The following is a 26,237-nucleotide window of genomic DNA, read 5'->3' as shown; positions in this document are numbered from 1 at the left end:
GGCTGGTGATAACTTGGGTTTGTAAGTGGCTAGAGGTCAGGAGACCAACACCACAGAGTTGTGGTGAATAGATGTTTCTGACTGCAAGGACTTGCAAAATCATCAAAATAAAATTATAGAATAACATAGAAGAAAGGGAGACCCAAGACACATCGAGTCTGCGCTGGCTCTTTTGAAGAGCAATCCAGTTAGCCCCACATGCCCATTCTTTCCTGGAATTCCTCCTTGTTTAACTATTTGTCCCTTTTCATTTTTGAAAGCTACCAAAGAACTTGTCATGCTACTAGCCAAGCTGTTCCAGTACAGCTGCAACACTGGCATCTAACCAGAAATGAGAAGAATTGCCCAGGTATGTCCTGTACAGAAGAAACAGGACAAATCAACCCCAGCCAATTACTGCCCCATCAGTCTATTATCGATCATCAGCAAAGTGATGGAAGGGGTCATCAACAGCGCTATCAAGCAGCAGTGTTCCCATCACTGAATCCCCCACTCTCAACATCCTTGGGGGTTACCTTTGTCCAGAAACTCAACTGGACTCACCACAACAACACAAGAACTACAAGAGCAGGTCAGAGCTAGGAATACTGCAGCAAGGAGCTCACCTCCTGACTCCCCAAACCTATCCACCATTTACAAGATACGAGTCAGGAGTGTGATGGAATATTCATCACTTGCCTGGATGGGTGCAGCTCCAACAACACTCAAGAAGTTTGACACCATCCATAGAGCAGAACATAGAACATTACAGCGCAGTACAGGCCTTTCGGCCCTCGATGTTGCGCCAACCTGTGAAACCAATCTAAAGCCCACCTAACCTACACTATTCCAATATCATCCATATGTTTATCCAATGACCATTTAAATGCCCTTAATGTTGGCGAGTCCCCTACTGTTGCAGGTATAGCATTCCACACCCTTACTGTTGTTGTTCGTCCATCGTCATCGATGAGACCTCGACACCGTTAGTCATTTTGAGGCTGGATGCAGTGTGTCCAAAGATGATTGATCAGGTCAATTTGGGCACAGAATGTCCTGGCACATACTGGACAGACTTGTGTAGACACTGTAGTTGTTGCGCTGGTTGGCTGTGGACTTGCGCAGCTCGCGCTTAAGTTGTGCTTCAGCAATACACCTTGCTTCATAAGCTTTACAGCCCTTGTGGATGAGGCAGCGCCAGGTAGGGTGGTTTTGTGCCAGTGTTTCCCAGTCATGCCTATGTCAAGTGACTTCAGCGAGGCCTTGAGTGTGTTTTTGAAATGTTTCTTCTGCCCTCCACGCGAACGTCTTCCAGCAGAGAGTTCCCCAAAAAGGAGCTGCTTTGGTAGGCACTCATCTGGCATACAGGTGACATGACCTGCCCACTGAGTCTGTGCTCTCATCAGCAGTGTGTGGACTGACGGTAGACTTGCTCAAGAGAGAGCTCTAGTGCCTGGTACTTTGCCTTGCCATTGGATGCGTAATATTCTGCGAAGACAAGACATGTGGAAATGATTGAGCTGTCTTGCGTGCCTTCGATACACAGTCCATGTTTCACAGGCATACAGGAGGGTGGTGAGTACCATGGCACTGTAGACCTTCAGTTTTATTGTTGGGCTGATTCCTGGATGTTCCCTTACAGTGGAGTGCAGTCTACTGAAAGCAGAACTTGCCTTTGCTATTCTGCAATTAACTTCTGTATCAATAGTCGCTGCTTGGAAAGAGTGCTGCCAAGATAAATGAATTGGTCCGCTGCCTGTAGTTTCTGCCCTTTGTGATTATGGATTCTGTGTACAGTGCATGAGGAGCAGGCTGGTGCATGACTTCAGTCTTTGTAATGTTGATGGTGAGTCCAAAGTTGTCACGAGCTATGGAAAATTTGTCCATACTGACTTGCATCGCTGGCTCTGAGCCAGTATACAGGGCGCAGTCATCGGCAAAGAGGAAGTCTCTCAGAACAGTCTCCTTCACTTTGGTAATAGCTTGAAGTCTCCTCAGGTTGAAGAGTTTCCCATCCACTCTGTACTTGACACTGATTCCAGCAACACTGTCCTGGAAGGCATCATTCAGCATGGCAGTAAACATCATGCTGAACAGTGTGGGTGCGAGTACACGGTCCTGTTTGACACCATTGGTGACTGGGAATGCCTCAGAGGATTCTCCGCCATCCAGAACTCTGGCCATCATGCCATCATGGAAGTGGCGTACCTTTTGAATGAATTTGGGGGGACAGCCGAACTTTGATATGATCCTCCACAGACCTTGTTGGCTGACAGTGTCGAAGGCTTTTGCCAGGTCAACAAAGGTTCTGTAGAGCTCACGATTCTTACTATCCTTACTACTCTGAGTAAAGAATTTACCTCAGACATCTGTCCTATATCTATCACACCTTAGTTTAAAGCTATGTCTCCTCGTGCTAGCCATCTCCATCCAAGGAAAAAGGCTCTCACTGTCCACCCTATCTAATCCTCTAATCATCTTGTATGCCTCTATTACGACACCTCTTAACCTTCTCTCTAACGAAAACAGCCTCAAATCAGAAAACAGCCTTTCCTCATAAGGACCTTCCCACCATACCAGACAGCATCCTGGTGAATCCCGTCTGCACCCTTTCGAATGTTTCCACATCCTTCCTGTAATGTGGAGACCAGAACTGTATGCAAAATTCCAAATGCGGCTGCACCAGAATATTGTACAGCTGCAACATGACCTCATGGCTCAAACTCAATCCCTCTACCAATAAAAGCTAACGCCTTCTTAACAACTCTATCAACCTGGGTGCCAACTTTTAGGGATCTATGCACATGGACACCCAGATCTCTCTGCTCATCCAAACTACCAAGTATCTTACCATTAGCCCAGTACTTTGTATTCCTGTTACTCCTTCCAAAGTGAATCACCTCACATTTTTCCACATTTAAACCCATTTGCCACCTCTCAGCCCAGCTCTGCAGCTTATTTATGTCCCTCTGTAACCTGCAACATCCTTTTGCACTGTCCACAACTCCACCAGTTTTAGTGTCATCTGCAAATTTACTAACCCATCCTTCTACGTCCTCATCCAGGTCATTTATAAAAATGACAAACATCAGTGGCCCCAAAACAGAACCTTGTGGTACACTACTAGTCACAACTCCAGGATGAACGTTTCCCATCAACCACCACCACCTGTCTTCTTACAGCTAGCCAATTTCTGATCCAAACTGCTAAATCACCCCCAAACCCATGCCTCCGTATTTTCTGCAAAAGCCTATCGGGGGTAACCTTATCAAATGCATTACTGAAATCCATATACACTGCATCAACTGCTTTATCCTCTTTGGTCACCTTCTCAAAAAACTCAGTAAGGTTTGTGAGGCACGACCTACCCTTCACAAAACCGTGTTGACTATCCTTAATCAAATTATTCCTTGCTAGATGATTATAAATCCTATCTCTTATTATCATTCCCTAAAACTTTGCCCACAGCAGAAGTAAGGCTCACTGGTCTAATTACCAGGGCTGTCTCTACTCCCCTTCTTGATCAAGGGGACAACATTTGCTATCCTTCAGTCTTCTGGCACTATTCCTGTAGACAATGAGACATAAAGATCATAGCCAAAGGCTTTGCATTTTCCTCCCTAGCTTCCCAGAGAATCCTATGATAGATCCCATCTGGCCCAGGGGACTTATCTATTTTCACACTTTCCAGAATTGCTAACACCTCCTCCTTATGAACCTCAATCCCATCTAGTCTAATAGCCTGTATCTCAGTATTCTCCTCGACAACATTGTCTTTTTCCTGTGTGATTATTGACGAAAGGTATTCATTTAACACCTCTCCTATCTGTTTGGACTCCACGCACAACTTCCCACTACTGTCCTTGACTGGCCCTAATCTTACCCTAGTCACTCTTTTATTCCTGACATACCTACAGAAAGCTTTAGGGTTTTTCTTGATCCTACCTGCCAAAGACAACTCATGTCCCCTACTGGCTCTTCTTAGCTCTCTCTTTAGGTCCTTCCTGGCTAACTTGTAACTCTCAAGTGCTGTAAGAGAGCCTTCACATCTCATCCTTACATAAGGCCCATTCTTCCTCTTCACAAGATTCAACTTCTTTACTAAACCACGGTTCCCTCGCTTGACCACTTCCTGCCTGCCTGACAGGTACAAACTTATCAAGGACACGCAGTAGCTGTTCCATGAAAAAGCTCCACATTTCAATTGTGCCCATCCCCTGCAATTTACTTCCACGTCCTATGCATCCTAAATCTCGCCTAATCACATCATAATTTTCTTTCCCCCAGCTATAACTCTTGCACTGCGATATATACTTATCTCTTTCCATAGCTAAAGTAAATGTAATTGTGGTCACTATCACCAAAGTGCTTACTTATCTCCAAATTTAACACCTGACCTGGTTCATTACCCAATACCAAATCCAATGTGGCCTCGCCTTTTGTTGGCCTATCTACATACTGTGTCAGGAAACCTTCCTGCACACATTGGGCAAAAACTGACCCGTCTGAAGTACTCGAACTATAGCATTTCCAGTCAATATTTGTAAAGTTAAAATCCCCCGTAACAACTACCCTGTTACTTGCGCTCCTATTCAGAATCATCTTTGCAATCTTTTCCTCGACATCTCTGGAACTTTTTGGATGCCTATAGAAAACTCCCAACAGGGTGACTTCTTTCCTGTTTCTAACCTCAGCCCATACTACCTCAGTAGACGAGTCCTTATCAAACGTCCTTTCTGCCACCATAATACTGTCCTTGACTAACAATACCACACCACCTCCTCTTTTAAGAAATAGGAGCAGGAGTAGGCCATCTAGCCCTTCGAGCCTGCCCTGCCATTCAATAAGATCATGGCTGATCTGTTGTGGCTCAGTTCCACTTTCCCGCCCGCTCCCCATAACCCTTAATCCCCTCTCTTATCAAGAACCCATCAACCCGCTTCTTAAAAATATTTAGCGAGGCAGCCTCCACCACTTCAACGGGCAGAGAATTCCAGAGATTCACCACCCTTTGAGTGAAGAAGTTCCTCCTCAACTCCGTTCTAAACCGCCTCCCCTTTATCTTGAGGCTGTGCCCCCTAGTCCTACTGTCTTTTTTGAGCGGGAAGAGTCTCTCCACCTCTATCCTATCCATTCCATTCATCATCTTATACGTCTCAATGAGATCTCCCCTCATTCTTCTAAACTCTAACGAGTACAAGCCTAGTTTATTCAGCCTCTCCTCATAGCTCAATCCCCTCAACTCAGGTATCAGCCTAGTAAACCTCCTCTGTACTCCCTCCAGGGCCAAAATATCCTTGCGCAGGTGCGGCGCCCAAAACTGCACACAGTACTCCAGCTGCGGCCTCACCAATGCCCTATACAGCTGCAGCAAGACCTCCCTACTTTTATATTCAATCCCCCTCGCTATGAAGGCCAGCATCCCATTCGCCTTCCTGACCACCTGCTGCACCTGCAAGCTGGGTTTTTGCGACTCATGCACAAGGACCCCGAGGTCCCTCTGCACCGTCGCCTGCTGCAGTTTTTTGCCCCGTAAGTAATAGTCCTTCCTACCATTCTTCCTACCAAAGTGGACCACCTCACACTTGCCAACATTAAATTCCATTTGCCATTTCCTGGCCCATTCGCCCAGCCTATCTAGATCTTTCCGCAGACTCTCCACACCCTCCGCACAATTTGCCTTTCCCCCAATCTTGGTGTCATCAGCAAATTTCGACACCCTGCACTCGGTTCCCTCCTCCAGATCATCTATATAAATGGTAAATAGCTGAGGCCCCAGCACCGACCCCTGGGGCACTCCACTAGTCACCAACCGCCAATCCGAATAGCACCCATTGACCCCCACTCTCTGCCTCCTATTTGACAACCAATCCTCTATCCACGCTAACACCCTACCCCCAACTCCATGTCCCCTGACCTTCTGCAGTAACCTCTTGTGAGGTACCTTGTCAAACGCCTTCTGAAAATCCAGAAAGACCACATCCACCGGCGCTCCTCTATCCACTGCCCTAGACACATCCTCATAGAACTCCAGTAAATTTGTCAGACACGACTTCCCTTTAATGAAACCGTGTTGCGTCTGCTCTATCAAGCAATTCCCTTCAAGATGCTTCGATCTTACTGAAACATCGAAAGCTCGGAACCCGAAACAACCATTCCTGTCGTTGCTCTATCCATTTCTGTGAAATGGCCACAACGTCGAAGTCCCAGGTACCAACCCAGGCTGCAAGTTCACCCACCTTATTCCGGATGCTCTTGGTGTTGAGGTAGACACACTTCAAACCACCTTCCTGCCAGTTGGTACACTCCTGCAATCTTGAAACCTTATTCATGACCTCACTACTCTCAACCTCCTGTTCACTGGAGCTACAATTCAAGTTCCCATCCCCCTGCTGAATTAGTTTGAACCCTCATGAAGAGCATTAGCAAATCCAGGACAAAGCAGCCCATTTGATTGGCACCACGTCTACAAACATTCAATCTCTCCACCACCGAGGCTCAGTTGCAGCAGTGTGCATAGTAGCACAGTGGTTAGTACTGCTGCTTCAGGGCAGCAGGGACCCGGGTTCGATTCCTGGCTTGGGTCACTGTCTGCGTGGAGTTTGCACTTTCTCTCATTGTCTGCATGGTTTTCCTCTGGTGCTCTGCTTTCCTCCCACATTCTGAAAGACATGCTGGTTAGGTGCATTGACCCAAACAGGTGCTGGACTGTGGCGACTCGGGAAAGTTCACAGTAACTTCACTGTAGTGTTAATGTAAGCCTTACTTGTGATTAATAAATAAAAACTTCAAGAAAAAAACTTTTTACTTTTCACAAGATGCTTTGCAGCAATTCACCAAAGATCCTCAGATAGCACCTTCCAAATCTATGACCACTTCCATCTAGAAGGACAAGGGCAGCAGATATATACTGCCTCTTTACTCAGGGGGTAGTAAGGGCATGGAATGCCCTGCCTGCAGCAGTTGTGGACTCACCAACTTTAAGAGCGTTCGGATGGTCAGTGGATAGGCATATGGATAACATTGGAATAGTTTAGGTTAGAGGGTCATTAGATTGGTTCCACTGGTCAGCACAACATCAAGGGCCGAAGGGCCTGTACTGTGCTGTAATGTTCTATGTTCTTGGAAATATGTCACCATTCCTTCACGGTCGCTGGATCAAAATCCTGGATTTCCTTCTCTATTGGCATTGTGGGTCAACCCACAGCACATGGACTGCAGATATTCAAGAAGGCAGCTCATCACCACCTTCTAAAGGGCAACTAGGAATGGGCAATAAATGCTGCCCAGCCAGCGACACCCATGTCCCACCAAGGAATAAAAAATAAATAAAGTAATCTGCTCATGAAATCTCAGTTTGGGTTCAGCTAGGGTCACTCAGCTCCTGACCTCATTACAGCATTGGTTCACACATGGACAAATGAGCTTAATGCAAGAGGTGAGATGGGAGTGACTGTCCTTGACATCAAGGTTATAGTTGATTAAGTGTGGCATCAAAGAGCCTTAGCAATTGGATGGAAATCGCCGGCGGGGGGGGGGGGGGGGATCTCTCTGCTGATTGGAGTTATACCTGGCATAAACAAAGTGTGGTGATTGGAGATCAAATCATCTCAGCTCCAGGATATCACTGCAGGCATCCCTCAGGATGTGTGTCCTTGACCCAAATATCTTCATCTGCTTCACCAGTGACATTCCATCATAAGGTTAGAAGTGGGGATGTTCACTGATGCACAATATCCAGTATCATTGTGACTCCTCAGATAGTGAAGCAGTCCAAGTCCAAATGCAACAAGGTCTGGACAGTAGTTAGGTTTGGGTTGACAAATGACAAGTAACATTTGTGCCACAGACAGTGACCATCTCCAACAAGAGAGGAGTGAACCATCACCCTTTGACATTCAGTGACATTGCCATTGCTTAACCCGCCACTATCAGCATCCTGGCAGTTACCATTGCAGTCCTGGAATTCAACTAGGTTGCTTAGGCAGCACGTTCCAAACCCACAGCAGCTACCATCTAGAAGAACAAGAGCAACAGATAGCTGGGAACAGCACTACCTGGACAGGATCTACAGGCATTTAGAGATGCAAGGACTGATTTGGGACAGTCAGCATGGCTTTGTGAGTGGAAAATCATGTCTCACAAATTTAATTGAGTTTTTTTGAAGGGGTAACCAAGAAGGTAGATGAGGACAGTGCAGTTGATGTTGTCTACATGGACTTTAGCAAGGCCTTTGAGAAGGTACCGTGTGGTAGGTTGATGCATAAAGTTAAATCTCATGGGGTCCAGCGTGAGGCATCGAAATGGATACAAAATTGGCTTCTTGACAGAAGCCAGAGGATTGTTGTAGAGAGTTCTTTTTCAAACTTGAGGCCTGTGACCAGCAGTGTGCCCACTGTTATTTGTCATTTGTATTAATGATTTGGATGAGAATATAGGGGCATGGTTAGTAAGTTTGCAGATGACACCAGGATTGGTGGCATAGTGAACACTGAAGAAAGTTACCTCCAATTGCAACGGGATCTTGATCAGTTGGGCCAGTGGGCTGACGAATGGCAGATGGAGTTTAATTTAGTCAAATGCGAGGTGATCATTTTGGTAGATTGAACCAGGGCAGGACTTCCTCAGTTCATGGTAGGGCGTTAGGGAGAGTTACTGAACAAAGAGATCTAGGGGTACATGTTCATAGCTCCTTGAAAGTGGAGTTACAGGTGGACAGAGTGGTGAAGAAGACATTCGGCATGCTTGGTTTCATTGGCCAGAACATTGAGTACAGAAGTTGGGGCGTCTTGTTAAAGTTGTGCAAGACATTGGTAAGGCCACACTTGGAATACTGTGTACAGTTCTGGTCCCCCTATTATAGAAAGGATATTATTAAACTAGAAAGAGTGCAGAAAAAGTTTACTACGATGCTACTGGGACTGGATGGATTGAATTATAAGGAGGCTGAATAGACTGGGATTTTTTTCTCTGGAGCGTAGGAAGCTGAGGGGTGACCTTATAGAGGTCTATAAAATAACGAGGGGCATAGATAAGGTAGATATTCAGTATCTTTTCCCAAAGGTAGGGGAGTTTAAAACTAAAGGGCATAAGTTTAAGGTGAGAGGAGAGAGATATAAAAGTATCCAGAGGGGCAATTTTTTTCACAGAGGGTGGTGAATGTCTGGAACAAACTGCCAGAGGTAGTAAAGGTGGGTACAATTTTGTTTTTTAAAAAGCATTTAGATAGTTTACTGGGTACGATGGGTATAGAGGGATATGGGTCAGGCAACATCCTTGTAAATCTCCTCTGCACCCTCTCAATAGCTTCCACATCCTTCCTGTAGTGAGGCGACCAGAACTGCACACAGTACTCCAAGTGGGGTCTGACAAGGGTCTTATAAAGTTGCAGCATTACCTCCCGACTCCTAAACTCAATCTCTCGATTAATGTAGGCCAGTACACCATACGCCTTCTTGACCACATCCTCCACCTGCGAGGCCAATTTAAGAGTCCTATGGACTGGACCCAAGATCCTTCTGCTCCTCAACATTGCTAAGACTCCTACCGTTGATGTACTCCTTCATCCCATTGGTCCTGCCAAAATGGACCACTGCACATTTATCCGCGTTGAAGTCCATCTGCCACTTCTCCGCATAGTCTTGCATCCTATCTATGTCACGCTGCAACTTCTGACACCCCTCCAGACTATCCACAACACCACCAACCTTCGTATCGTTGGCAAACGTACTAACCCATCCCTCCGCTTCCTCATCTAGGTCATTTATGAAAATGACAAACAGCAAGGGTCCTAGAACAGATCCCTGGGGCACTCCACTGGTGACTGACCTCCATGCAGAAAAAGGCCCATCCACAACCACTCTCTGCCTTCTGCAGGCAAGCCAGTTCTGGATCCATAAGGTCAAAGCCCCTTGGATCCCATGCCCTCTCACCTTCTCAAGAAGTCTTGCATGGGGGACCTTATCAAACGCCTTGCTGAAGTCCATGTAAACCACGACCGCTGCTCTTCCTTCGTCAATATGTTCAGTCACATTTTCAAAGAACTCAACTAGGCTCGTAAGGCATGACCTGCCCTTGACAAAGCCATGCTGACTATTTCTGATCATTCTAAACTTCTCTAAATGCTCATAAATCTTGTCCCTCAGAATCCTCTCCATCAACTTTCCAACCTCTGAAGTCAGACTCACCGGTCGGTAATTTCCCGGGCTATTCCTATTCCCTTTCTTGAAAATAGGAAGCACATCCACAGTCCTCCGGAACTACTCCTGTCTCCATCGACGATGCAAAGATCATCGCCGGGGCCCTGCAATCTCTTTCCTCACCTCCCACAGTAACCTGGGGTACATTCCATCCGGTCCCAGCGACTTATCTATCTTGATAGAATTTAAAAGTTCCAACACATCCTCTTTCTTAACGTCTACACACTCAATCTTTTCAGTCCGCCGCAAACCTGTAGTACAACCTCCCAGATCACTTTCCACCGTGAATACCGAGGCAAAGTACTCATTAAGCACCTCTGCCATTTCTTCCGGTTCCACACAGACTTTTCCCCCTTCACCTTTTATAGATCCTATCCCTCCACTTCTCATCCTTTTACTCTTCACGTATTTGCAGAACGCCTTGGGATTCTCCTTAATCTTACCCGCCAAGGCCTTCTCATGTCCCCTTCTGGATCTCCTAATTTCCTTTTTAAGCTCCTTTCTACAAGCCTTATACTCCTCTAGATCCTTAACATCTAGCCCTCTGAACCTTTTGTACACCTTTCGTTTCTTCCTGACTAGGTTAATCACAACCTTCATGCATCACGGTTCCCGCGACCTACCAGAACATCCTTGTCTCGTCGGAACGTTGGAAGGATCACCTCTGCTTCCCGAATGATCCGAAGTTCATCCAGATCCAGCTCCAGCTCCAGCTCCAGTTCCGTAATGCGGTTTTTGAGGAGCTGGAGATGGATGCACTTCCCACGGTGAAATCAGCAGGGACACTGACAGCATCTCTCATCTCAAACATTCTGCAAGATGAACATTGCACTGCCTTCCCCTCTGGATAAAAAGAAAGAAAGATCTTGCCTGATATTTCCTCACCCTCTTAGGTTAGAGGAATAAGCTGAAAGAAGAAAGCTTACCTGCTCTCAAACTGGAGGCAAGTTACCAGTGGTGTACCACAGGGATCGGTGCTGGGTCCTGTGCTATTTGTGATTTTTATCAATGACTTGGAAGAGGGGGCTGAAGGGTATGTGAGTAAATTTTTTTTAGGTGAGAGGAGAGGGGAGGGTGGGTGTCTAGACGCGTAGAGTCTCAGGTTTCCTCCCCATTCAAATTTATTGGGCAAAAAAATACAACTTCTCAGGTCTCACTTCTGGTTTTACACTGTCGGTGTAGAAAAAAAACTCAGAAAAAAGTAAGGTAAAAATCACTCTTACCTACAAGCTCACCACTCCAGCTGCTCCTCTGGAAACAATGAGGTTGAACCCTTTAAGGTAAAGTACCTTTTAAAAGAAAAAAAAACTCCTGGGTGCGAGGGTTTGTGACATCTCACCATGTTTTCAGGATCCTTAAGGGGGAGGGGGATCAGTCATAGGTCGTGGTGCCAGCGGTACCAACAACGTAGGTGAGAGAAGGGATGGGGATTTAAAACAGGAATTTAGGGAGCTAGGATGGAAGCTGAGAGCCAGGACAAAGCATGTTGTCATCTCTGGTTTGTTTCCGGTACCACGTGCTAGTGAGTTGAGGAACAGGGAGAGAGTGCAGATTAACATGTGGCTGCAGGGATGGTGTAGGAGAGAGGGTTTCATTTACATGGATAATTGGGGCACGTTCTGGGGAAGGTGGGACCTGTACAAACAGGATGGTTTGCACCAGAACCTGAGGAGCAGCAATATAGTGGGAGGGACATTTGCTACGGCTCTTCGGGGGGTGGGGGTGGTTGTTTAAACTAATTTGTCAGGGGGATGGGAAAATGAGCTGTAGTCCAAAAGCCAGTGTTGAGGGTAGTGAGGTACTGAGGAAGGTATCAAGGTCGCAGGGGTGTACAGACAGACAGGATGGTGGGTTGAAGTGTATCTACTTCAATGCAAGGAGCATCAAGGATAAGGTAGGTGAACTTGGAGCATAGATTGGTACTTGGGACTATGATGTTGTGGCCATTTCGGAGACATGGTTAAAACAGGGACAGGAATGGTTGTTGGCAGTTCTGGGTATAGATGTTTCAGTAAAAGTAGGGAAGGTGGTAAAAGAGGTGGAGGAGTAGCATTGTTAATCAAGGATAGTTTAACGGCTGCTGAAAGACGTATCGAGGGCGATCTGCCTACTGAGGTAATATGGGCTGAACTTAGAAATGGGAAAGGATCGGTCACGTTGTTATGAGTTTTCTGTAGGCCTCCAAACAGTAATAGAGATGTGGAGGAGGAAATGGCAAAGCAGATTATAGATAGGTGTGGAGGTCACAGGGTAGTTATGATGGGTGACTTTACCTTTCCAAATATTGATTGTAAACTTTATAGGTCGAATAGTTCAGATGGGACACTTTTTGTAAAGTACTGGAGGGTTTACTGACACAATATGTGGATAAGCCGACAAGAGGTGGGGCCACATTGGATTTGGTACTGGGTAATAAACCGGGCCAAGTGTTAGATTTGTTTGTGGGAGAGCGCTTTGGAGGCAGTGACCACAATTCGGTATCCTTCATTATTGCAATGGAGAGGGATGGGGTCACACGGCAGGTCATGGTTTATAATTAGGGCAGGGGTAATTATGATGCGATTAGGCAAGAATTAGGGAGCATAAGATGGGAACAGAAAATGTCAGTTTTGTGCACAAACGAAAAATGGAGCTTTTTCAAGGAGCTGGAAGGGGAATTAGAGGAGCTCCGTATAATTCGGGAAGTGGAGGCGGACATAGAAAGGAGTTATAAGGAGATAGTCACTCCTAGGAATAAGTCTTGGGTCACTGCCAGGAAGAGGGGCAAAAAGCAGTTGGGGGGACAATCCCCTGGGGCTGTTCCCCTCCAAAATAGGTTTTCGGTCCTGGAGGCTACAGTTGAGGAGAAATCAACTGGGGATAGCCAAAGGGAGCAGGTCTCTGGGGGTGAGCCTATTGGCAAGCCTCAGGTGGTTAGGGGTAAGAGATTGGGCCTCGTGATTGGGGACTCCACAGTTATGGGGACGGATAGGAGAGTTGGAGGTAAGGGTAGGGACTCTGGGCTGGTGTGTTGCCTACCAGGGGCTGGGGTCCAGGATGTATCGGACAGAGTATTCAGGACTCTTAGGGGAGAGGGAGATCAACCCCAAGTTATAGTTCATGTGGGGACACATGACATAGGGAGATTAAGGGAAGGGGATATTAAGCAAAAATTTATGGAGTTGGGGTGGAAACTAAAGGCGAAGTCAGAAAGAGTAGTTATATCTGGACTCTTGCCTGTGCCACGGGATAGTTTAGAGAGGAATAGGGAGAGGGAAAGTTTGAACTCGTGGCTGAGGGGATGGTGCAGGAGGGAGGGGTTCAGGTACTTGAGCAATTGGGGCTCATTCTGGGGAAGGTGGGACCTCTATAAGAGGGATGGTCTACACCTGAACCAGAGGGGAATCAATATCCTGGGGGGTAAATTTGCAAAAGCGATGCAGGAAGGTTTAAACTGATTCGGAGGGGGGGAGGGATAGTGAGGAAAGGGGGTGAAAGTGAGGGGGGCATAGTTGGGGAATGCAAGGCACGGCATAGTGGGGGTGGGGCGGAGCAGGGTTTGAAATGCGTGTACTTTAATGCGAGGAGTATTCGCAATAAAGTGGATGAACTTGCAGCGTGGATCAGTACCTGGGACTTTGATGTTGTGGCCATTTCTGAGACATGGATAGAGCAGGGTCAGGAATGGATGTTGCAGGTTCCGGGGTACAAATGCTTTAGTCGGAGTAGAGAAGAAGGTAGAAGGGGGGGTGGGGTAGCATTGCTAGTCAAGGACTGTATCACAGTGTCGGAGAGAAAGTTTGATGAGGACTTGTCAGTTGAGGTAGTATGGGCGGAGATTAGAAATAGGAGAGGAGAGGTCACCCTGTTGGGAGTCTTTTATAGACCTCCTAAAAGTTCTAGAGAGGTTGAGGAAAGGATTGCGGAGACAATCCTGGTTAGGAGTGAAAGTAATAGGGTAATTGTTATGGGGGACTTTAACTTTACGAATATTGATTGGAGTTGCTATAGTTCTAGCTCGCTAGAGGGGTCAGTGTTTGTACAAAGCGTGCAGGAAGGCTTTTTGTCTCAGTATGTAGACAGGCCAACTAGAGGTGAGGCTATATTGGATTTGGTGCTGGGAAATGAGCCAGACCAGGTGCTAGACTTGGAAGTTGGTGTGCATTTTGGTGATAGTGACCACAATTCGGTTACGTTCACCTTAGTGATGGGAAGAGATAGGCATGAACCTCGGGTCAGCAATTTTAGCTGGGGTAAGGGCGATTATGAGGCTATCAGGAGTGAATTAGGAAGCATGGATTGGATTAGGGGATTACAGGGACTGGGAACGTCTGAAATGTGGAGTTTTTTCAAGGAGCAGCTACTGCGAGTCCTTGATAGGTATGTCCCTGTCAGGCATGGTGGATTTGGTAGATCTAAGGAACCGTGGTGCACTAAAAGAGTTGAGTCGATGGTTAAAAAGAAAAAGGAGGCTTATGTTCGGATGAGATTGGAGGGCTCAGATAGTGCACTAGAAAGCTTTAGATTGGCTAGGAGGGAGTTGAAGAGTGAGTTGAGAAGGGCTAAAAGAGGACATGAGAAGACTTTGGCTGATAGGATTAAGGAGAATCCTAAGGCGTTCTATAGGTATGTCAAGAACAGAAGGTTGGTCAGGGCAAGATTAGGGCCAGTTACAGACAGCAGGGGGAAGTTGTGTGTGGAACCGGAGGAGATTGGAGAAGTATTGAACCAATATTTCTCTTCGGTGTTCACGCAGGGGGACATGAATATAGCTGAGGAGGACATTGGGTTGCAGGGGTGTAAAATAGACAGTATTACGGTTGATAAAGAGGATGTGCTGGAAATTCTTGAGGGGCTGAAAATAGACAAGTCCCCTGGTCCGGATGGGATCTACCCTAGGATTCTCTGGGAGGCTAGAGAGGTGATTGCAGAGCCTCTGGCTCAGATCTTCAGGTCGTCATTGGTCTCTGGTGTAGTCCCGGAGGATTGGAGGATAGCGAATGTTGTCCCATTGTTTAAGAAGGGGAACAGAGACTTTGCCGGGAATTATAGACCGGTGAGTCTTACTTCTGTTGTGGGCAAGGTTTTAGAAAAAATTATTAGGGATAGGATTTATAGTTATTTGGAGTGTAATGAATTGATTAGAAATAGTCAGCATGGTTTTGTAGCGGGTAGGTCGTGCCTTACTAACCTTATTGAGTTTTTTGAGAAGGTGACCAAAGAGGTGGATGGGGGCAAGGCAGTTGACGTGGTATACATGGATTTTAGTAAGGCGTTCGATAAGGTTCACCATGGTAGGCTTCTGCAGAAAATGCAGATGTATGGGATTGTGGGTAATCTAGGAAGTTGGATCAGGAATTGGCTATCAGATAGGAGACAGAGGGTGGTGGTGGATGGTAAATATTCATCATGGAGTACAGTTACGAGTGGTGTGCCTCAGGGATCTGTTTTGGGGCCACTGTTGTTTGTAATTTTTATTAATGATCTGGATGAGGGTATAGTTGGGTGGATTAGTAAATTTGCTGATGACACCAAAGTTGGAGGTGTGGTAGATTGTGAGGAAGGGTGTCATAGTCTGCAGGGAGACTTAGATAGGTTGCAGAGCTGGGCCGAGAGGTGGCGGATGGAATTTAATGCGGAGAAGTGTGAGGTAATTCACTTTGGTAGGAGCAACAGATGTGTCGAGTATAGGGCTAACGGGAGGACTTTGAATAGTGTGGATGAACAGAGGGATCTAGGTGTGTGTGTACATAGATCCCTGAAAGTTGGGAATCAAGTAGATAAGGTTGTTAAGAAGGCGTACGGTGTCTTGGCGTTTATTGGTAGGGGGATTGAATTTAGGAGTCGCAGTGTAATGTTGCAACTGTACACTACTCTAGTGCGGCCGCACTTGGAGTACTGTGTGCAGTTCTGGTCCCCGCATTACAAGAAGGATGTGGAGGCGTTGGAGAGGGTGCAGAGGAGGTTTACTAGGATGTTGCCTGGTATGGTGGGGAGGTCCTATGAGGAGAGACTGAGGGATTTAGGGTTGTTTTCGTTGGAAAGAAGGCGGCTAAGAGGGGATCTTATTGAAACATATAAGATGATTAGAGGTTTAGATAGGGTGGATAGTGATAGCCTTTTTCCTCGGATGGAGAAAGCTAGCACGAGGGGGCATGGCTTTAAATTAAGGGGGGGTAGCTACAGGACGGATGTCAGGGGTAGGTTCTTTACCCAGCGGGTGGTGAGGGATTGGAATGCCCTGCCTGCTGCAGTTGTAAATGCGTCTAGTTTGGGGGCGTTTAAGAGTTCTCTGGATAGGTTTATGGACGAAAAGGGATTGGTATAGGCTAGTGGGTCATTGTTTTTGTAACTGGTCGGCGCAACATCGTGGGCCGAAGGGCCTGTTCTGCGCTGTAATGTTCTATGTTCTATGTTCTATGTACAAATACTGCGTGTCCTTGATAGGTATGTCCCTGGCAAGCAGGGAGGAAATGACTGAGTGAGGGAACCATGGTTCATAAAGGAGGTTGAATGTCTTGTTAAGGGGAAAAAGCGTATGTAAGGATGAAGAAACAAATTTCAGTTGGGTTGCTGGAGGGTTATAAGGTAACTAGGAATGAGGTAAAGAAGGGGCTTAAGAGAGCTAGGAGGGGGCATGAGAAGTCCTTTGTGGGTCGGATAAAGGAAAACCCCAAGACTTTTTATTCTTATGTGAGAAATAAAAGAATGGCTAGGGTGAGGTTAGGGTCAGTCAAGGATAGTACTGGGAATTTGTGCATGGAGTCAAAAGAGATAGGTGAGGCGTTGAATGAATACTTTTCTTCAGTGTTCACTAAGGAGAGGGCCCATGTTTTTGAGGAGGAGTGTGTGATACAGGCTGATAGGATGGCGGAGGTAGATGTTCTGAGGGAAGATGTATTAGCCATTTTGAAAAACCTGAGGGTCAGTAAGTCCCCTGGGCCAGATGGGATACATCTTAGGATATTCTGGGAGGCAAGGGATGAGATTGCAGAGCCTTTGGCGTTGATCTATGGGTCCTCACTGTCCACGGGGATTGTACCAGAGGACTGGAGAGTGGCAAATGTTGTTCCTGTCTTCAAGAAAGGAAATAGGAATGACCCTAGTAATAATAGGCCAGTTAGTCTTACTTCGGTGGTCGGTAAGTTAATGGAAAGGGTCCTGAGCGATAGGATTTATGACCATTTGGAAAGATGCAGCCTAATCTGGGATAGTCAGTACAGTTTCGTGAGGGGTAAGTCTTGCCTATCAGATTTGATTGAATTCTTTGAGGAGGTAACTAAGTGGGTGGATGAAGGTAGACCAGTTGATGTCGTATACATGGACTTTAGTAAGACGTTCGATAAGGTTCCCCATGGTAGGCTCATGAAGAAAGTAAGGAGGTGTGGGATAGAAGGAAATTTGGCTGATTGGATTAGTAACTGACTGTCTCATAGAACATAGAGGGTGGTGGTGGAGGGAAAATTTTCAGATTGGAGGCAGGTTACCAGCTGTGGATCACACAGATCAGTGCTGGGTCCTCTGCTATTTTTGATTTTTATCAATGACTTGGAAGAGGGGGCTGAAGGGTGGGTTAGTAAATTTGCTGATGGCACCAAGATTGATGGAGTAGTGGTTGAGGGGGAGGGGTCTTGTTGGCTGCAAAGAGACATTGATAGGATGCAGAGCTGGGCAGAAAAGTGACAGATGGAGTTTAACCCTGATAAGTGTGAGGTGATTCATTTTGGTGGGACAAACTTGAATCCGATTACAGGGTCAATGACAGGGTTCTGAGGAATGTGGAGGAAGAGAGAGAGCTTGGAGTTAATATCCACAGATCTCTGAAGGTTGCCACTCAAGTGGACAGAGCCGTGAAGAAGGCTTATAGTGTGTTAGCGTTTATTATCAGGGGGTTTGAGTTTAAGAGTCATGGGGTTATGTTGCAACTATACCGGACCTAGGTGAGACCACATTTGGAATATTGTGTGCACTTCTGGTCACCTCACTATGAGAAGGATGTGGAAGGATTAGAGAGAGTGCACAGGAGATTTACCAGGATTGTGCCTGGTTTGGAGGGCAGGTCTTATGAGGAAAGGTTGAGGGAGCAGGGGCTTTTTTCTTTAGAGCGGAGGAGGATGAGAGGCGACTTGATAGAGGTTTATAAGATGATGAGGGGGATAGATAGAGTGGATGTTCAGAGACTATTTCCTCGGGTGGATGAAGCTGTTACCAGAGGGTATAACTATAAGGTTCATGGTGGGAGATATAGGAGGGATGTCTGAGGTAGATTCTTTACTCAGCGAGTGGTTGGGTTGTGGAATGCACTGCCTGCTGTGATAGTGGAGTCGGACACTTTAGGAGCTTTCAAGCAGTTATTGTTTAGGCACATGGAGCACACCAGAATGATAGGGAGTGGGATAGCTTGATCTTGGGTTTGGACATAGTTCAGCACAACATCGAGGGCCGTAGGGACTGCACTGTGCTGTACTGTTCTATGTTCTAAAATCCTGGAACTCCCTCCCTAACAGCACTGTGAGTGCACCTAACCAAGCAACTGGCCTGGATTGGGTACCAGATGAGCACTCAGATCCTGCGTGGATCTGCTGTCAGAAGTATTCACAGATGGGACCCTTGCTGTTCGTAATTTTCATAAATGACCTGGATGAGGAAGTGGAGGGATGGGTTGGTAAGTTTGCTGACGACACGAGGTTGGTGGTGGGTGGTGGGTGGTGGGTCAGTCAAGGATAGTAGTGGGAACTTGTGCATGGAGTCAGAAGAGAAAGGTGAGGCATTGAATGAATACTTTCCTTCAGTGTTCACTAAGGAGAGGGGCCATGTTTTTGAGGATGAGTGTATGATACAGGCTGATAGGATGGCGGAGGTTGGTGGTGTTGTGGATAGTCTGGAGGGATGTCAGAAGTTGCAGTGTGACATAGATAGGATGCAAGACTGGGCGGAGAAGTGGCAGATGGACTTCAACCCGCATAATGTGTAGTGGTCCATTTTGGCAGGTCAAATGAGATGAAGGAGTATAATATCAAGGGTAAGACTCTTAGCAGTGTAGAGGATCAGAAGGAACTTGGGGTCCGGGTCCATAGTACTCTTAAATCGGCCTCGCAGGTAGAGGATGTAGTTAAGAAGATGTATGGTGTACTGGCCTTCATCAATCGAGAGATTGGGTTTAGGAGTCGGGAGATAATGCTGCAGCTTTATAAGACCCTGATCAGACCCCACTTGGAGTACTGTGCTCAGTTCTGGTCGCCTCATTGCAGGAGGGATGTGGAAGTTATTGAAAGAGTGCAGAGGAGATTTACAAGGATGTTGCCTGGATTGGGTGGCATGTCTTATGAGGATAGGTTGAGGGAGCTTGGTCTTTTCTCCTTGGAGAGACGAAGGATGAGAGATGGCCTGATAGAGGTGTATAAGATGTTGAGAGGTATAGAGCAGGTGGATTCTCAGAGGCTTTTTCCCAGAGCTGAAATGGTTGCCACAAGAGGACACAGGTTTAAGGTGCTGGGGCGTAGGTACGGAGGAGATGTCACGGGTAAGTTTTTCACTCAGAGGGTGGTGGGTGAGTGGAATCGGCTGCTGTCGGTGGTGGTGGAGGCAAATTTGATAGGGTCCTTTCAGAGACTTCTGGATGAGTACATGGCACTTAATAGGATTGAGGATTATAGGTAAGCCTAGTATGGATCAGCGCAACTTATGGGCTGAAGGGCCTGTTTGTGCTGTAGCTTTTCTATGTCTTCAACCACTCTTTACACCAATCTGAGGTCCTTATCTGCTTCAAGAAGATGACCATCATCCCAGTACCAAAGAAAAGCCAGGCAGCGTGTCTTAATGAGCATTGTCCGGTGACTCTGACATCCATTGTTACGTTTCAAAAAGTTAGTCATGGCATGAATCAATTCCGGCTTCTCAGATTGCCTGGATCCACTCCAGTTTGCCTACCACTGCAACACGTCTACAGCAGATGATGCCTCTCTGGCCCTGCACTCATTCGAGGAACACCTAGATAACAAAGTCACGTATGTCAGGCACCTATTTATTGACTACAGTTCAGCCTTCAACACCATTATTCCTACGAAACCTATCTCCAAACTTTGTGGCCTAGACCTCAGCACCTTCCTCTGTGACTGAATCCTGAACTTCCTGACCCACAGACCACAATCAGTAAGGATTGGCAACAACACCACCTCCACGATCATCCATGACACTGGTGCCCCACAAGACTGTGTTCTCAGCTCCCTACTATACTCCTTATACACTATGACTGTGTGGCCAAGTTCTCCTCCAACTCGATTTTCAAGTTTGCTGATGGCATCATTGTGGTAGGTCAAATCTCAAACAATGATGAGATGGAGTATAGGAAAGAGAGAATCTGGTGAACTGGTGCGACGCCAATAATCTCTCTCTCAATATCAACAAAACAAGGGAGATTGTCACCAATTTCAGGAAGCGTAGTGGAGGGCATGCCCCTGTCTTCATCAATGGGGACGAAGTAGAAATGGTCGAGAACTTCAAGTTTTTAGGTGTACTGATCACCAACAATCTGTCCTGATCCCCCCATGCTGAGACTAAAGTTAAGAGAGCCTGCCAACACCTTTACTTTCTCAGAAAACTAAGGAAATTTGGTGTGTCAGCTACAATTCCTGTCAACTTTTACAGATGCACCATAGAAAGCATTCTTTCTGGTTGTATCACAGCTTGATATAGCTTCTGTTCTGCCCAAAACTGCAAGAAACCACAATGTAGCCCAGTCCATCACTCAAACCAGCCTCCCATCCATTGACTCTGTCTACACTTCCTGCTGGCTCAGAAAAGCAGCCAGCATCATCAAGGACCCCATGCACAATGGACATACTCTCTTCCTCCACCTTCCGTTATGAAAAAGATACAAAAGTCTGAGGACATGTACCAACCAACTCAAGAACCCTGCTGCCATCAGACTTTTAGAACATTAGAACATTACAGCGCAGTACAGGCCCTTTGGCCCTCGATGTTGCACCGACCAGTGGAACCAATCTAATGACCCTCTAACCTGAACTATTCTAATGTTATCCATATGTCTATCCACTGATCGTTTGAACGCCCTTAAAGTTGGCGAGTCCACAACTGCTGCAGGCAGGGTATTCCACGTTCTTACTACCCTCTGAGTAAAGAACCTACCTCTGACATCCGTCCTATACCTACCACCCCTTAATTTAAAGCTATGTCCCCTCATGTTAGCCCAGATGTGGGCTAACACGAGGGGACATAGCAGTTGCCCAGATGTGCCCAATTCAAGCAACTTCCACTAAATGGTAGATTTGCACTTTAATTAACCAATGTAAATCTACAGAATCTGAATGCTTTAGTGGTTCAGCTGAGGAAGCAACAAATCAGAATGTGAAACAGAAATGTACATAGAACATAGAACATTACAGCGCAGAACAGGCCCTTCGGCCCACGATGTTGCGCCGACCAGTTAAAAAAAAAACAACAACAATGACCCACTAACCTAAACCAATCCCTTTTCGTCCATAAACCTGTCCACAGACCTCTTAAACGCCCCCAAACTAGGCGCATTTACAACTGCAGCAGGCAGGGCATTCCAATCCCTCACCACCCTTGTTCCTGTAGGAACTTTATTTCAAATAATTACCAACTTTAAACAGGTGATGAAATGCATTATCTCCATAATCCACTGAAGCCCCATGGACCTATCCCGCATTCTCTATACCCTAGCTATGATTGTAACACTACATTTTGCACCCTCTCTTTTCCTTCTCTATGTGCGGTCTGCTTTGTATAGCATGCAAGAAACAGTACTTTTCACTGGACAGTACATGTGACGATAAATCCAATCAAATCAAACCTCTGACTGCAGTAGGTCAAGAAGGCACCTCACTACCACCTTCTCGAGGGCAACTAGAGATGGACAATAAATGCTAGCCAGCGACTCCCACACCCTATAAAAATGAATTTTAAAAAGAAAATCAAACGGAAAACCTTGTTGACAATGGTGGGAAGATCCCACTGCCGGTCAACAATTGGCTGCCTCCGCTATCACAAAACACAAGGTGCATTGTGTGGGAATCCCACCCACTAGCTTTCATAGAACACAGCACAGTACAGGCCCTTTGGCCCTTAATGTTGTGCCGAGCTATGTCCGAACCTAAGGTCAAGCTATTCCGCTCCCTATCGTTCATGATTACTTGCTATGTCTGTTGACTAGACTTTTGTAATTCATGCATTAAGGCACCCAGATCTCTCTGCAACTCAGAGCTTTGCAATCTCTCACCAATTAGAAAATAAGTGTTTTTATTCTTTCTGCCAAAATGGATAATTTCACATTTACCATGTGTGATTTTGTTATGTTGTGGCTATTACAAGATTGTCAGTTGAGTTCAGACTTGTTCAGAATGGGTATTTATTGATCTGAGAAACTTAGGTACAGGAGGTCTCTGCAAGCCTTGAGGCAGAGACCAGGTCTACACATTTACAACATCTTCCAGAAGTAAAATGCCTGAGTTCACTCTTGGTTCTCATTGGTCCCTCAGGTCAGGTAACACTCTTCTGTTGAATTGTCTTAAAGTGACAGATACCACATACAACAGGTATCATCAACAAATTTTAAAATTTTTCACTTCTTTCCAATACCCAATTCATTTATAAATGTAAATAAAAAAGCAGACCAAGCACTGGCTCTTTTTGGAACACCAGTCTCTATCATCCTTCTGCCTGAAAAAACAATATTTTACCACAGCTTGTTCATTTCTGTCATTTAGTGGGTTTTTTCTCCAATTAGACAATGAACCCCAATTCCATGAGCCTCAATTTTCTTAACCAACCTGTTATATTTTGTCTAACACTTCCATAAAACCACATAGAAAACATCTGCTGCATTCCCTTCATCTGTTGCTTTATCAAAAAATTGAATTAGGTCACTTAATTTATGTGTCTTTTACAAATCCCTGCTGGCCCTCCTTAATTTGCTCAAACCTCATCAAATGCCTGCTGGTATTTTCTCAAATCTTAGCCCACTACTGATGTTAAACTGATCAGCCTTAAGTTGCCAGGTCTGTTTTCACACACACTATTAGGTTGGTGTGCCAGAATGAAATCAGAACTTTCAAAAACTGGACAATATACTTGGACATATACTTGAAGATGGCTAATTTGCAGGATTGTGGGCTAAATTTGGGTAATGGAACCAAATTAGGAGTTTTTTATATTCCAATAGTCTTTGCAGCTTGCCGAAACTCTGTTTCCAGCCCCAGTTTTGAAGGCTGTTTTCAGTGCTGAAGTCTAAAGTCAGAAAAATACATACAAAAAGCCCAAAGTGAAGCTTTGTCACCTTTCTCCAATGCCAGCAATACTTGTTAATCTACGTTTTTAATTCCTTTATGTTCCAGATTGCCAGGTCTTCAATTTTAGCGGAAGAGCCAAGAGTGGAGGAGTTTCAGCTGAAGTTGAAAGAACTGTGCAGATTCCCACAGAATGAAGAACGGTTCTCTGACAAAGTCCTGAGTGTCATTCGAGAATATAAAAGGTAACAGCATTCTTTAGTCCTAATTGATCAACATGCAAATACACTGCTGTTTGATGAATATTCATTGTGCCTTCGTGGCTCTTTGAAGGACCTATCCACTTTGTTCCATTTCTTTACATTTTCACCAAATCTCCTTCACTGATTCCTTCAAATATTTGCCCACTTCATTGCTTTAAAAAAAGCAATGCTGAGTACAACTTTGGCCGCTGTTCCTGTGGTGGAGAGAGGGGATAGAATTCCATGCCCTAATGTTCCATCAGTGGTAGGTACATTTTTCTCAGCTGTTGCTTTATTCTTTTTGATGATACCAACAGTTGCCATTTAGCGTATGACTTATCATTGTGTCCTATTTCTCTGCACTGAGTTACATCAGAATAAAAGAAGTAGGAGCAGGAATAGAGCATATACCACCTCGAACCTTTCATCACCGTTTTATCCAATTGTGGCTGATCTTGAAGCTCAACTCAACTTCCTTGCTTGCTTATCAATACATCTTGATTCCCTTAGACCTCAAAAACCTATCTAACATCTTTAATATACTGTTCTCCATCCTATGGGAGAATAGTGTATTCAGGTAGAAGGGATAGATATCCAATGGGGTAGAGAGTTTCCATAACCGTTAGAGTAAAGAAACACATCTCAGTTCTAAAATGACCAATCATATGACTAATGCTAAATCTCGAAGTTGTGCCCCCATGTTCTAGATTCTCCAGCCAAGGAACTCCAGAGAGTATAGGCTCAATTTACTTAGCCCATCATCATAGGGCAACTCTCTCAACCCAAGAACCAATTAGATTAATATTTGCTGCAGTACCTCTAATGCAAGTATATCCTTCTAGAGTTCTGATGAAGAGTCATCCAACTTGAAACATTAGCTCAGTTTTTTTATCCACAGACCTGCTGATATTTTCCAGCGTCTTTTATTTTAATATCATTCCTTAGATTGGAGACCCAAAGTGTGCACAGTCTTTGCTGTGTGATCTCACCAAAGCCATATACAATTGTAGCAAGATTTCCATTTTCTTCTACTCCTTTCAATAAAAGCCAACGTGCCATTTGGCTTCCTAGTTAATTGCTGTACTTGCTAACTTCCTATATTTGCTGTTTGCATACAACCAAGTATCAACATTTATAATTTAGACATCTTTCCATAAATATTCACTTTTTCTATTCTTAGTGCTGAAATAGATATATTGGCCTTGGAGGGAGTGCAGAGAAGGTTCACCAGGTTGATACCGGAGATGAGGGGGTTAGCTTATGAGGAGAGATTGAGTGGATTGGGCCTGTACTCGGAGTTTAGAAGGCTGAGGGGTGATCTTATAGAGACATATAAGATAATGAAGGGGCTAGATAGAGTAGAGGCAGAAATGTTCTTTCCACTTAGAAAGGAAACAAGAACTAGAGGACACAGCCTCAAAATAAGGGGGAGTCAGTTTAGAACAGAGTTGAGGAGGAACTTCTCTGAGGGTATGAATCTCTGGAATTCTTCGCCCATTGAAGCGGTGGAGGCTACCTCGTTGAATATGTTTAAGTCACAGGTAGATAGATTTCTGATCAGTAGGAGGATTAAGGGTTATGGGGAGTAGGCAGGTAAGTGGAACTGAACTACTTTCAGATCAGCCATGATCTTATTGGATGGCGGGGCAGCCTTGAGGGACTAGATGGCCTACCCCTCCTATTTCTTATGTTCTCACATTTCTACATTATAAGAACATAAGAAATAGGAGCAGGAGTAGGCCATCTGGCCCTTCGAGCCTGCCCCGCCATTCAATAAGATCATGGCTGATCTGTCATGGCTCAGTTCCACTTTCCCGCCCTCTCCCCATAACCCTTAATCCCCTCTCTTATCAAAAACCCATCAACCCGCTTCTTAAAAATATTTAGCGAGGCAGCCTCCACCACTTCAACGGGCAGAGAATTCCAGAGATTCACCACCCTTTGAGTGAAGAAGTTCCTCCTCAACTCCGTTCTAAACCGCCCCCCCTTTATCTTGAGGCTGTGCCCCCTAGTCCTACTGTCTTTTTTGAGCGGGAAGAGTCTCTCCACCTCTATCCTATCCATCCCATTCATCATCTTATACGTCTCAATGAGATCTCCCCTCATTCTTCTAAACTCTAACGAGTACAAGCCTAGTTTATTCAGCCTCTCCTCATAGCTCAACCCCCTCAACTCCGGTATCAGCCTAGTAAACCTCCTCTGCACTCCCTCAAAGGCCAAAATATCTTTGCGCAGGTGCGGCGCCCAAAACTGCACACAGTACTCCAGCTGTGGCCTCACCAATGCCCTATACAGCTGCAGCAAGACCTCCCTACTTTTATATTCAATCCCCCTCGCTATGAAGGCCAGCATCCCATTCGCCTTCCTGACCACCTGCTGCACCTGCAAGCTGGGTTTTTGCGACTCATGCACAAGGACCCCGAGGTCCCTCTGCACCGACGCCTGCTGCAGTTTTTATACTCCATTTGGCACCTTGTTGTCCATTTATTAAATCTCTTCATATCTCTTTGCAGTCTCTTTGCGTCCTCCTCACATCTTTTTTTAAATTAATTTATGGACATGGCCATCAC

At 45.6% G+C, this 26,237-nt stretch overlaps 1 protein-coding gene across 1 annotated transcript in view; it reads left to right on the top strand.

The window, feature by feature from the left end:
- The window catches only part of syne3 (spectrin repeat containing, nuclear envelope family member 3), a 102,441-nt gene that overhangs the window by 29,804 nt on the left and 46,400 nt on the right, over positions 1-26,237 (top strand). Inside the window, exon 7 of the mRNA XM_080202116.1 lies at positions 23,534-23,670. Within this exon, the coding sequence (XP_080058242.1) occupies positions 23,534-23,670 (137 nt within the window). The remainder of the gene's footprint in view (positions 1-23,533; positions 23,671-26,237) is intronic.

The sequence above is a fragment of the Carcharhinus amblyrhynchos genome, chromosome 14, assembly GCF_965287045.1.
Source record: "Carcharhinus amblyrhynchos chromosome 14, sCarAmb.v2.hapA, whole genome shotgun sequence".
In the NCBI taxonomy this organism is placed as follows: Eukaryota; Metazoa; Chordata; class Chondrichthyes; order Carcharhiniformes; family Carcharhinidae; genus Carcharhinus; species Carcharhinus amblyrhynchos.
Note: the sequence above shows the minus strand (reverse complement) of the source record. Positions and strands in the feature narration are given on the sequence as shown.